This window comes from Nicotiana tabacum, chromosome 17, assembly GCF_000715075.1.
Source record: "Nicotiana tabacum cultivar K326 chromosome 17, ASM71507v2, whole genome shotgun sequence".
NCBI classification, from domain to species: domain Eukaryota; kingdom Viridiplantae; phylum Streptophyta; class Magnoliopsida; order Solanales; family Solanaceae; genus Nicotiana; species Nicotiana tabacum.
In genome coordinates, this window is record NC_134096.1 from 146,330,184 (window position 1) to 146,342,778 (window position 12,595).

Genomic DNA, 12,595 nt, shown 5'->3' on the forward strand with positions numbered 1-12,595 from the left:
TTTTCCTAGACTAAGTCCCTCTTTCTCAAATAAAGACTAAGTCAAAAGGCATGAATCAATATTTTTAACCATTAATTCTAAAATTAAAGCATGAACAAGGCTAAATAACAAATACTCAATCATAAACAAGCATTAGATTAATTACACATAAGGTTTACACACTAGGGTTGGGTTACAACCCTAGTAAATATCTAGCTACTCATAGTAGAAATGGCAGAAAATAAAGATGAAATACTAACTAAAGCCATAATATGAAATTAAAATGATAAACTATTGTATTTTTAACCCAAATTGATCACAAATTACCAAAAGTGGTAAACTACAACGACTACAGCTCAAAAAACTACCAAACTTGACCTAAAAAGTGATTCCCGTCTATTTATAGTGGCCCTAAATTCGCTGACAAAAATGACCTTCGGGAGGTTCTGCGGTCACACAATTCCATGTACGGTCCGCACTTCGCTCGAGTCTGCAGGTAGAGGGATTCTGTAGTCGTACAATTTGATTTGCGGATGCACTTCAGCTTCTGCGGCCGCACAATTCCGTATGTGGTCCGTACTTCTGGTAAGGCTTCTTCTATCTTGGTCGTTATGCACACTCTCTGAACTTTTTGAATTCTTGTCAGTGCGACCATGTTTTGCGGCCGCACAAATTGTGTGCGGTCCGCACTTCTCTTCAATCAACTTCTGAGCTTCATCGCTTTCTTCTGCAGCCGCAGAAATACTTCAACGGACCACACTTTTGGTCTGTTGCGGCCTTTCTTGCCTTATGAGCCGGAATATTCCTTTTTGAGTTAGATTTCTTCATTAAAGTCTAAATCTCCAACATTTCACAATATGCACACTTTTATTAGTTTTGAGAATATAAATCAATACTTTTGGACTAAACCTAAAGCAAGAAGGTACTAATAAGTGGTTCAAATTCACACTTATTAACTCCCCCAAACTTAAGTCTTTATTTGTCCTCAAGCAAATAGATTAGTTCCTACCTCCTCAGAGTGAAAGGTCATTTCAGAGAGTTAATGGTAAGCCGTTCATACTCAATTGGGACCAACAATTATTCACAATACTCATGCATTATCAACAAGGTGACAATTCAAATATCATGCACATATAGTTTTAATGTGACATTTGAGCTTCAAGAATTGACTTTACTCATCAAAGACTCTTGTTCTATCATTTAGATCATGGTGGATTCCAAACTCTTCCTCTTCTACCTTCCATTTACCAAGATCACTTCAAAAGTTAGCACTCAATCTTTAGATCAATGAAAGGTTCACTCTTCTCTCACAAAATAATATCACAAGTACGACTTCAAGTACCATAGGTTTGCCCCTCATATAGATCACCACTAATGTAAGCTCACTGGGTTCAAAATCAAGTAGGACTTCTTTCGAGTTGTAATGAAGGCTATTAGATTGGGATAGGATACCATATGCGTAAGTGGTTACACCTTTCTTTAAGCACTCCATATTTTCATTTCTTGGCTCACATTTACAAATTCTTAGAGGCATTCTCTTTCTTGGGGGTTAGAGAGACTTGACATCACTCTTTCTTGTTTATTTCATTCTTTTTCTCCCTTTATGCTCATGTTAGGGATAATTACCTCCTTTTGATTCCACCAACCCTTCCTTTAATTCTCTTTTTTGCATTTTCTTTTTGTTCTTTCTCTTTTCTTGCCTTCTCTTTTCATAGAGATCATTTCTTTTCTCTTTTTGGTGTCTTGATACCTCTTTCAAATTTCTCAACTCTTCCCTAAATTTATGCCTTAAGCCACTTATTTCACAAGAGTGTTAAGGATGGTCCGGGTGCCAAGAGAGGATCACGACATAACGGGTAAATGTTTATATCATGGTTATCAAATGAGAAAGGCTAGAGGCTCAAAAGGGATTAACTAGGGATAACAACATTGGTTGGAAATAGAAAGCTCAAACGGACCAAGAAAAGCCTACAATCATATCCCAAACCAAGCAAACTTAGGATTTCGCCTTGAAGTACATTCGGGGCAAGTTCTAGACCATTCGCACGGGTACTTGGACTAGCAACGAATCACCTCACCCCACAGTAACTAGACCGTAAAAGAAGATAGAGTCGAGAGCCTACAACAACCACAATCACGTTTAAGATTACTATGGTCCAATAAATCACTCGATGATTACCAAAGTCAATTCAAGAGTCTCAAAGTCACTAACTAGAGCTATTTTTCTTTCAAAAACCTTGTTTCAAACCATAAGCACATAGTTAAGTGTGTTGGCACCAAATGAAGCATGAATAACTCTTTTTTTAGAATGACTTGATTAGGCCTTTTATTCCTTACTATTACTATTATTATTACCTGAACACAAAAAACAGACTCATTCCCTTAAAAAGGTTGTCACGCCATCCATCCTCAGGACGAGTCACCCGGTTCACACAAAACTACCTTTGAAAAGAACTGTGGCATTAAAAAAATGAAAGGCTTATTATCCATACCACTACAAAAAACATAAAAATAAGCTACTAACATAAAAAGAAGCTACTAACAAAACAAAAATTAAAGAGAAAAATTAAAGAAGCTAATGAACAATAACTAATAAAGATAAATAAACTAAAAATAAGAACAGAAACAAAATCATCCCATTATTACAGTCCGAATGTATCCAAATGTGTCAATCAAATAACCCCCCTCCCCCCCCCCCAACCCACCCGAATAAAAGTAAGCATTGTCCCTAATGTTGAACAAAATAAGTGTGAAAAGAGAAAGGGCGAAGAAAAATCTCTAAGCATCCTTAGACATCACAGTGTCCCCAGCAACAGCATCTCCCGTTGGGTCAGCCAACTGTATCTTATCATCATCATATCTGGGAGTGACAGGAGTGGAAAACATCGCACGCACTGCTTCAGCAGTGTCGGCAGTAAGGCATGGCTCATCAGACTGGCCAGCTGGTGCAACTGGTGCATATGGATCTGGGGCAGACTGGTCTAGGTCAAGTAACATACCAAATGGAAAATTCCCACTTGCCGCAAGTCGGGTCACCTCCTTCCTAAGCTTATCAATTGATCTCTTGCTTGCTTGGGACTTCCTCGTCTTCTTCACTTCCTTGGTCAACTCCTCAATAACCGACCCGTGTTGTACCAGAGTGTTCATGATCATCTTCTGGTTGTCCAGAATCTTGCACAACTTCTCATCAAGATCAGTTGAGACTTGTGGTGCCTATGTAAATGACTGCGCTGCAACAGTACTAGATATCTCAGACAACTTTGAAGTAGTTGTCTGCATCCAGTTGTTAAGACTCGCCACAATTAAGGTATCTTAGACACCTTCGTCTCAATTATCTGTCGTGGTTTCTAAAAATAGTTATCTCAAATTATTTGTCATTTTAGAAGTTCAAGATTAAATTAATTATTTATTTTTCTATTCTACCCTTAATATTAATTGTTCTTGAAGACTATAAATATCTTTAATTATGGTAATATTAAATGAAGAGAAATTATATAAGGATAAAATAATCAAAAAAATCTTTTATATTTAATATTTTCTTAAAGAATTATTATAAAAAGAAAACACGACAGAGTTTGATCTATCTTGCCCCGTGGCACCGGTGCTCGTACAGTTTTACCAACCAAATCTTATTTTATTTTGTCTTACTATGCGCACAACAAAACAAAAAAAAGAAAAAAAAGAAAAAAGGATTGCTTGGACTTCCCCAAGCAATAACCAGTCATTCTACTTTTTCCACCTTAAAACCACTCGTTTTTTTTCTTCGGATATTCACGTTTGCTTATCTCCAAAGCTAACCGTTACACTCTTAGACATAGGTGAGAAAGAGGCGGGCAAACAAATGGCTCCGAAGAACTTGTCATTCAAGGTTTGTTTTTCACCCACTGATGAACTACCCTCATTTTTTCTCAAAGCTTTTGAGTTTTAACAATTAACACAATGCTCTGTTCTTATCTGAAAGTTAATGTTTCATGTTAGTTTCCTACAATTCTATGATATACTGAATGTAGAAGTAAATGACTAGTGGTTCCATATGTTGAAAGATAATCCTGGGTTCTTCCTCCATGGCACGTCGAAAAATTCTAGCTGACATGGGTTATGATTTTACAGTTATGGTAAGTCCAATTTTGCTTTTAAAAGATTTTGTCTTTTCACTAGAACTCGCATTTTCTGGTCACTGTAGGTTCTGGACTCGAGTCTAAGTTTACTTCTCTAAAAAGGGATTGTCTTTTCTAGTAGATTTTGACTTAAAATCAAATTGTTTTGCGGATTAGACTGCTGACATTGACGAAAAGAGCATTAGGAAGGAAAATGCTGAGGAATTAGTGGTAGCTCTAGCAGAGGCAAAGGTATGCTACCTCCTTTCTTGAATTATTTGGACATTTTTCATGTCTTCTTCAGTTAATTTCACTAATTCACTAATGCCATAACCTATTTTTAGCTAGAATAGGTTAGAACATTTGTCGAATTTTATTATTATGCAAGTAATTTGAAATTGAAAGGAAGATCTTTCTAGTGTATTAGAATTGCTCTTTTAAGTAACAGAAATCACTCTAGGTATAACGGCCAGGAGTTATCCTAGTGCAGTTATGTGATGAATTCAATAAGAAGGTCAAATCCAAGATTCTGGTGATTGGATGAGATTTATTCTTGAGTGTCCCCTTGACATCTTTGGTGTCCCAGTGAAACTTTAATCACTTCACCCATCAATTATTCGAGTTATCAAATTGCCATTTGATGGTTGGGGACTATCAATAAATGGGTACTTCTCTTCTGTTGATATTTGACTGATTTTGAGTAGTTCGGCTTAATATAATCAACTCATTTGCTTTCCTTCCATCCCCATGACACTCTAGCATGCCATATAAATTGAGACGAGGGCGTAATATGTAATACATTGATATCATGTTCCAGTACTGTAAGAACAAGTCTTATGTTTGCTTACTGGTCTTTTCTTCTTAGGCAGATGCTATTATGTCAAGGCTCGAAACAACTGAACAGTTGGAGGAAAATACTCATCCCACTCTGTTGATTACTGCAGACACAGTATGTTTATTTCTCCACATTGCTAGGGAATACTTCAAGTACCATGGTCTTGTTAATGACGTGTAGTTCAAATTATCTAGCACAAAATTATGACATTTTCATACTTATTTCAGTAATTGAATTGAGGGCTCACTAGAAACCAGTTAATGCTATTTTTCATTTATTCCAAAACTAGTTGGAGATATCGGCACATGTAGCAATAAACAAATAATAGCATTACATTATTTTAACTAAGTAACTTTGTATAGGAGAAGTCTGGAAAAAGTGTTGACATTAGCTATGTAAATTCTTTTGTTGGATAAATGTTGCAAACAGTTGATGCATATTGTAATGCCATTTTAGATTGACATATATTGTGTGGTTAGCTAATTTTATAGTCTTTTGCTTTGTTCTCATTTAAAATTGGACGCTCCAGGCTTGCTCCGTGATGGGCAATCTTAATTCATATTACTGTTAAAAAGTATATTGCAAAAATTAGAGTACTTGAGCCGTCTAATGAATTTTTTCTTGGATGAAAATAGATCTTTTTTGGCTATATCTTACCTACATCTATTGGTATCGAGGTGGCGGTGTACCAAGGAATTATTAGAGAAAAGCCATCAAGTAAGGACGAAGCACGCCAATTCATCAAAAGTATGTCTGCATTTGTGGTTGGAAGTTTCATCCAGTATCTTTAATATTACTCTTGCTTTGCCTTATTTTTGGATTTCTAGTATTATCTGATGTTGCTTCTGCTCCGGTTTGTTACTATCTCGTTGTTGTTACTGCTTCTTTTCCATGAAATCTTCTCTGCTATATTTCATTTTCTTTAATGTTGTGATTATGCTTGCATGAGCCAAGGGCCTATCGGAAACAACCTCTCTACCTGCACAAGGTAGGGGTAAGGTCTGCGTACGCACGCACTACCCTCCCTAGACACCACTTGTGAGTTGTGAGAATACACTAGATATGTTGTTGTTGTAGTTTCATCCAGTATCTCAGCTGGTCAGGTTGTTCTTTATCTTTACTAGCATTATTACCATTCATGTTGTTATGAATTGCAGGTTACTCCGGTGGTCAAGCCACGGTTGTGGGATCTGTTGTGGTGACCAACCTCACAAAGGGGATAAGAAAAGGAGCTTGGGAAAGGTCAGAGGTATATTTTTTCTCCAAGTGAAGTAATTCCTATGTGCTGGAGACTATTGAAGTACAAAAACACATTTATACAGTACATTCTTGCGTAAATTGATATGTTCAAATGGTAATGTAGGCTTAGCTGCATCTTATGCATAAGTGTGTGTGATGTGTGAGCGAGGATTAAGGCGATGTGCCATTTGAAGATATGCCAGAAATCTATTTATAGATATTTAAGTAAGTACATTAATGCTTATCCCAGGCGAAAAAGAGTGAACGTTGATGGAAGCTGGTTAATTTAAAGCCCGTTAACATTAACTCTCTTCACCCATGAATCTGTTTCTGTATCATATACTTAACTTGGACAAAGATTTCCTTTACTGACCATCCAAGTTTATAAGGATGCCCAAAATGCTTACGCTTTTATGTGCTCATTGGAACGCCAATACAATTGCCTCAAATCTCCCGGATTATTAGTTTGCTAGTTTTATGTTCTACGCACCCCTCCTTTTATTACTGTTATGAATTGGTTCTTTCTTGATGGTGGGATGCAACATGATTTTGCTCACAGAACTTTTTGCTGACTTTCTTGCACATGATATGATTAGTTAACATGGAGTATAATGATCTGCTGCTTAATTGCAGGTATATTTCCATGAGATACCTGATGAGGTCATTGATAGCCTGGTAAATATGACAGTGTACTTAAATAAGGGATGTTCTTTACCTGCAACATTAACTTCTAGTGCAATTGTGTAGATTGAGGAAGGAATAATACTTAATGTTGCTGGTGGTTTAATGCTTGAACATCCACTGACGTTGCCCTTCGTTGATACTGTGGTTCGTTTCTCCTTCTCTCTCTCATATATATATATATGCTAGTTTTAGTGTACGCGCGATGCGCGTGTACCTTGTACTAATGTGCCCAAACTTTTAAAACTCACGTAAATAATATTGAAAAAATATTTATAAAATAGAATCTAAGAAAATAAATCGTAAATTTATGAAAATGATAAATGTTAAATTGTTGATCCTATGTAGCTAATTCACCGAAGGAAGGAATCATGTCTTTTAGAATTAAGTATTAACCAATGTTTATGGATTGTAAATATTAATGAAAATGTGAAAAAGCAAATCAAACTAAAAATACGTTGGTACTTCAACCAATGACACCTAAGAAAATAATAAACTAAATGTATGCATATTCTTGAAAATGTATTTGGAGTTATAATATAAAATTAAATTTATAGCAAGACATTTTTGAATTTAGAATATATTATGAATGATGATGTTATTTTACTTGATATTTAATTGGATCGATATGCAACTATGATAATAAAATAAAGTTAGTTCATATGATTTCTAATTAAAATATTTTTACTTATTAAGTGTGCATATGTTATTAAGTTGTACCAAATATAGACGTCTTTATTTACAACTAACTTTTAAATAGTTGAAAAGCACAAAGAAATTGGTAGCTTTTAAGCTACCACATGAATAGAATAGAAAAGAATATAAACTTTTAGTTAAAAGAAGGGACTGAAACGGGAAAAGGAAAAAAAGAGCGGGGGTTGTTGATGAAGAATCTAAACTCTAATAACAATGGTTTTAGAAAAAAGGTTTTAAAATGTGAGAACTTAAGTGATAAAAAGAGAGGATAAAATCAAATTAGGTAAAAACCAAAACCAAACTGATGAAGAAACACCAACACCAAACTCATTACGGCATTTAAGTTTGTTTTGAAACAAAATACCACGAAATATAATTTGTAAGAAGTCTTGTTATTTTACATGTTCAAATAAGGAAAGAATTTATATAATATTATATTTTAATTGATTTAGAAATCCTATTAGGATTTTCTATATGGTTCAAATAAGAAAAGATTTAATAAGTAAAAGTTTTAGTTGATTCAAAGTCTTAAATATTAGGAAAATAATTAAATGACTATTTTGTCTAATATAAACTCTATTTTAAAAGGGTAAAAAAGGCGAACGACATTTCGCTAAGGGCCTTCGTGCTTTTAATATAGTACTAGTCTTAGGGTACGCGCGTTGCGCATGTACCTCATATAATGAGTATATATTTTATTAAAATTAGTTAATTATTATTTTTTTAAAAATTATTTGAGTTATAAAGTAAAGATTAAAGGCAAACCTATCAATTAATTGAAATGGAAATTAACATGCAAAAGACATGATCGTAAGGAAGCAACACTAATTTGGTGAGTAAGTTTAAGATGTAAAAGAGAGAAAATTTACCATAGATTTTGGCTTCATTTTTTCAAAAATAAATTAAAAACATTATTTATTTATGAAATATGATCATGTTTTGGGAAAACAATTTCAAAAATTTTCAAGTTTCCAAAAACTGTCTAAACCAGTTTTTGGGTGAAAATTTTCCTTCCACTCACACAACTTCAACTTTCAAAAAATAAAAATTATTTTTCAACACAACTTCAAAGACTTTTTTTTTAAAATTTCAATCAAATCTATGTACAAACGCTAGCTAAATTTTTTTTTATAAATTTAAGCACTAATAATGAGTATAGTTTTATCCATTATGAAATATGACGATATAAATTTTAAAGAGAAAGCAATGGCTAAAAGAAGTGGGAATCGAAGATAAATTTTCGAATTTGTTAACTATTGCATCCTTCTAAAAATCTTCAATGGCCAAAGAGTGTGTAACTTTTGTATTTGTGTAGTTATGTAATTGTGTGTGTTTTCTGTATTCATATTTAGAGTGAAATACCGAAAATTAGAGTTTTTCTACCCTAATTCGGTGTTAGAGCCCCGAGCCAGCTCGGACTCTTTGCCCAAACATCCTGGAACAAACTAAGTTATTGTAATTAGCAAACAAAAGAGAGCACTATGTGATTGAACTGTTCGTAAAGAACACCTGAGCATATTGGAAGACTAAGCTAATTAAGAATATCTATGTTCATTAGATGAAATTGAATACCTCAGTTTATTTATAATACTCTTTCAGGTTAAATCAAACCTTGTCGGATTTCACATTCATGGCATAAAGGAGTACTAAGAAACCCTCCAACCAAGAACATGTGAGTTATAATTGACAATTTTCATCAAACGCAGAACTTGAAAGACTTAATAAAAAAATATTTTAATACAATGTAACTAGCAAAATAATCAATCAAAACAATACTCAATTATGTAATTCGAAATTAATAGATTTGGATTTTTCATCAATCATATTATAGTTACATGGGATTATGAGATTAAAATTACTAACAAAACAAATAAAGAAAGCAAGCAAAAAGAAAGATAACAACGAATAAGGCTTGAATCACAACCAAAACAAAAGGCAAAACAAAGTAGAAAAGAAACGGCAACTAACCAAACCTATCGGACTTGAGTGAGAAAGAGTATTTTGATCATTAAAATGTATTACTTAAATACAAGTTTAATGGTGATCAAAATACAAAATAGTTTTCCTTTTCAACGTGATCTTTGTTAGTATAAAAGGTAAAATCTTAATTAATTAATTTTAAAGTTTTAAATATTACTACTTTTTACATAGTTCAAATAAGGAAAAATATATTAAATAAAATTTTAGTTGATTTAAAGTGCTAAATATTAGGAATATAATTAAATGACTAGTTCAAAATCGTTGTGATGGACATTATGTCTCCTTTGGGGAATAGGAAATATCAAACAGAAAGCATAATCATCTGCAGCTCAATATCTCTTTAACTTTTCTATGTATAAAAGTAGCTGAGTACAAGTGGACTGCTTGGAGAACAGGCAAAAGAAGCCTCTGCTTTCAACGATATGTTGTTTATACTCTTTGTTGCCAATACTTTGCAGATTGGAACTGCTGATCATGTCATGGGACTCCCAAGAAGTCTCACTGAAAAGCTTATTCAAGAAGCACTCTAGCTGCTGGGTGTCCACCAAATGAATATCCTTACGATCTACCCTCCTAAAATTCACTATTTGCACTTGATTACTCCCCCTAGATTTTCGAATTTATAAGATTGTCTTTCTGAACTCTGAAGTGAAGGTTTGGAACATGCCGAAATGAAAAATTAGCTTCCATCCCAGTAAAGAAAGTCATTTTGCAAATATCGTCTTACTCTATATCACTTGCCTTAATGAACATATGGATGTTGTAGTTAAATCTTTAATACTCAAAATATCACTAAATTATTATTCTTATGCCTTATATTACTAATTATAGGACTAAGCATGTCACCTACGTTTATACTTGTTCAAACGTCGGGAAAATGATTCAATTCTTCTTAAGGTAACACTTTGTCATGCATAAACACTTTGTGAAAGATGTTTTCTGTAACAATTGAATTGCTAACTCACAAGAATAGGAACTGCCAGATTGTATTGATTCAATCAATGAATTACAATGAAGCTTTTGTCAAAACCAGCCCTAGAACCGCCATCAGAGAGTTCTGAGTTATTAGGGAAGAAGCTCTGGTGAGTAACATTGAAGAAGGTTCTAGACAGAGAAATGGGAATTCTTTCAATGTAATAATCGAATCTGTATAGAAAATGAGTATATATAGACTAACGTATCACACTAACTAATAGTTGCATATATACACGTGCTAACTAATCGCACGGACTATCTAGAAGAGTATACCTTAAATAGCTAAATGTACAACAACAGTAACTACTTATCTCTACACTCCCCCTCAAGTTCAGAATTGAAAATGTTTTTCATTCCCAACTTGGACACTAGAATTGCATGTTGACGATGCCCCAATACCTTTGTCAAAATATCAGCTGGTTGCTCCAGAGTGACTGTGTGAAGTCCTTATCAACCCTTCTTGTATCTTTTCTGTGATGAAATGACAATCAATGTCAATATGTTTTGTTCTCTCATGGTATATGGGATTTGCAGCAATCTGCAGAGCAGCTTTGATGTCACAATACAAATCCATGGGCAGCTTGACATTCACTCCTAGCTCTTTCATCAGCCCATTCAACCATGTTAGCTCAGCTACAGTGTGTGCCATGCTTCTATATTCTGCTTCACCTAAACTCCTGGATATGGTGCTTTGTTTCTTGGCTTTCCATGAGATTAGTGAGGTTCCCAGCTTAACACAAGAGCCTGTAATTGATTTCCTGGACATAGGGCAAAAGGCCCAATCAGAGTCACATAATGCCTCTATGTTTTCTTAACCTCTGCTTGACATTAACAACCCAAGACCTGGCTGTTTTTTATGTACTTCACTATATGTAAATCTGCTTCATAGTGAGATGTCTTTGGTACATGCATGAATTGACTTAGGCATTGCACTGCATATGCAATGTCTGGCCTAGTGATGGTCAAGTATAATAACTTGCCAATGAGTCTCTGAAAGATGTTTCTGTCCTTCAATGGCTCAACAGCAACAGTTCTCTGCACATACTTATCATATTCTGTACTCGTTAACTTCAGGTTTTGTTCCATAGGGATGTCCTTAGGCTTTGAACCTGATAGTCCTGCTTCTGATATCATCTCTAGAGAATACTTCCTCTAAGACATTAGGATGCCTTCTTCAGACCCGGCAAATTCCATTCCCAGAAAGTATCTAAGCTCTCCAAGATCTTTCAATTTGAAGCTTTTATGTAGGGCACTTTTAGCTCTACGTATCTCTTGCAAGTCATTACCTGTGACAAGCAAGTTATCTACATAGATAATAATAAGCACAAACTTGTTGTTAGTAGTCTTAGTGAACAAGGAATAATCATGTCTGCTCTGCTGAAAATCAGAGGATAACAAGGCGTGTGTCAGCTTCACATTTCATTGTCTAGAATCCTGTTTCAAACCATATAAAGATTTGAGTAGTCTGCACACCTTATACTCCACCTGACTACCAAATCCCTGAGGAAGAGTCATGTAAACCTCCTCAGCAAGATCACCATTTAGAAAAGCATTATGGACATCCATTTGATACACAGGCCAGTGCCTACGGGCCGCAATGGCTATAACAGTTCTTACTGTGGTCATCTTGACCACGGGAGAAAAGGTATCATGGAAATCAATGCCTTCTTGTTGTGTGTAACCCTTAGAAACTAATCTAGCTTTGAACCTTTCCACGGAGCCATCAGCTTGATTTCGTAGACCAATTTGCAACCTATGGGGACCTTTCCAAGTGGTAAATCAACTACATCCCAAGTATGATTTTGTTCTAAGGCTTCAATCTCAAGGTTTATAGCCTTAATCCACCTATCATCTTTAATGGCTTGAGAGTAAGAAGTAGGTTCAATATCAGCTGAGAAAGAAGCAAGAAAGGATTGAAAATGAGCAGGAAGATGAGTAGGAAGCAAATTGATGAATAGGGTAAAGGCAGGAAGTAGAAGCTGAAGGTAAATGAGGGTGAATGTAATTAGTCAGCCAAATATAAGGCTTAAGTGTTCTACCAGATTTTTTGGGCAGCAAAGAATCAGTATAAGGATCAGATGGACCAGGTGGAACAGCAGAAGAAGAAGAGGAA

The 12,595-nt window shown here is 34.8% G+C and overlaps 1 protein-coding gene across 5 annotated transcripts; it reads left to right on the plus strand.

Annotated features, from left to right (window-relative positions):
• The first annotated feature begins 3,688 nt into the window (after nucleotides 1-3,688).
• Nucleotides 3,689-10,201, plus strand: LOC107766389 (uncharacterized). 5 transcript variants are annotated; one of them, XM_016585164.2, is made up of 10 exons: nucleotides 3,689-3,847; nucleotides 4,023-4,094; nucleotides 4,254-4,328; nucleotides 4,942-5,025; nucleotides 5,547-5,658; nucleotides 6,069-6,160; nucleotides 6,784-6,825; nucleotides 6,898-6,978; nucleotides 9,127-9,199; nucleotides 9,966-10,201. In XM_016585164.2, exons 1-9 carry the CDS (start codon nucleotides 3,821-3,823, stop codon nucleotides 9,175-9,177), a joined length of 636 nt encoding a protein of 211 aa, XP_016440650.1. In that variant the 5' UTR covers nucleotides 3,689-3,820; the 3' UTR covers nucleotides 9,178-9,199; nucleotides 9,966-10,201. The 5 variants fall into 5 exon arrangements, with proteins under 5 accessions (XP_016440650.1, XP_016440649.1, XP_016440651.1 ...); XM_016585163.2 differs by lacking the exon at nucleotides 9,127-9,199; XM_016585165.2 differs by lacking the exon at nucleotides 9,127-9,199 and having other exon boundaries at nucleotides 5,589-5,658.
• The last annotated feature ends 2,394 nt before the right edge of the window (nucleotides 10,202-12,595 follow it).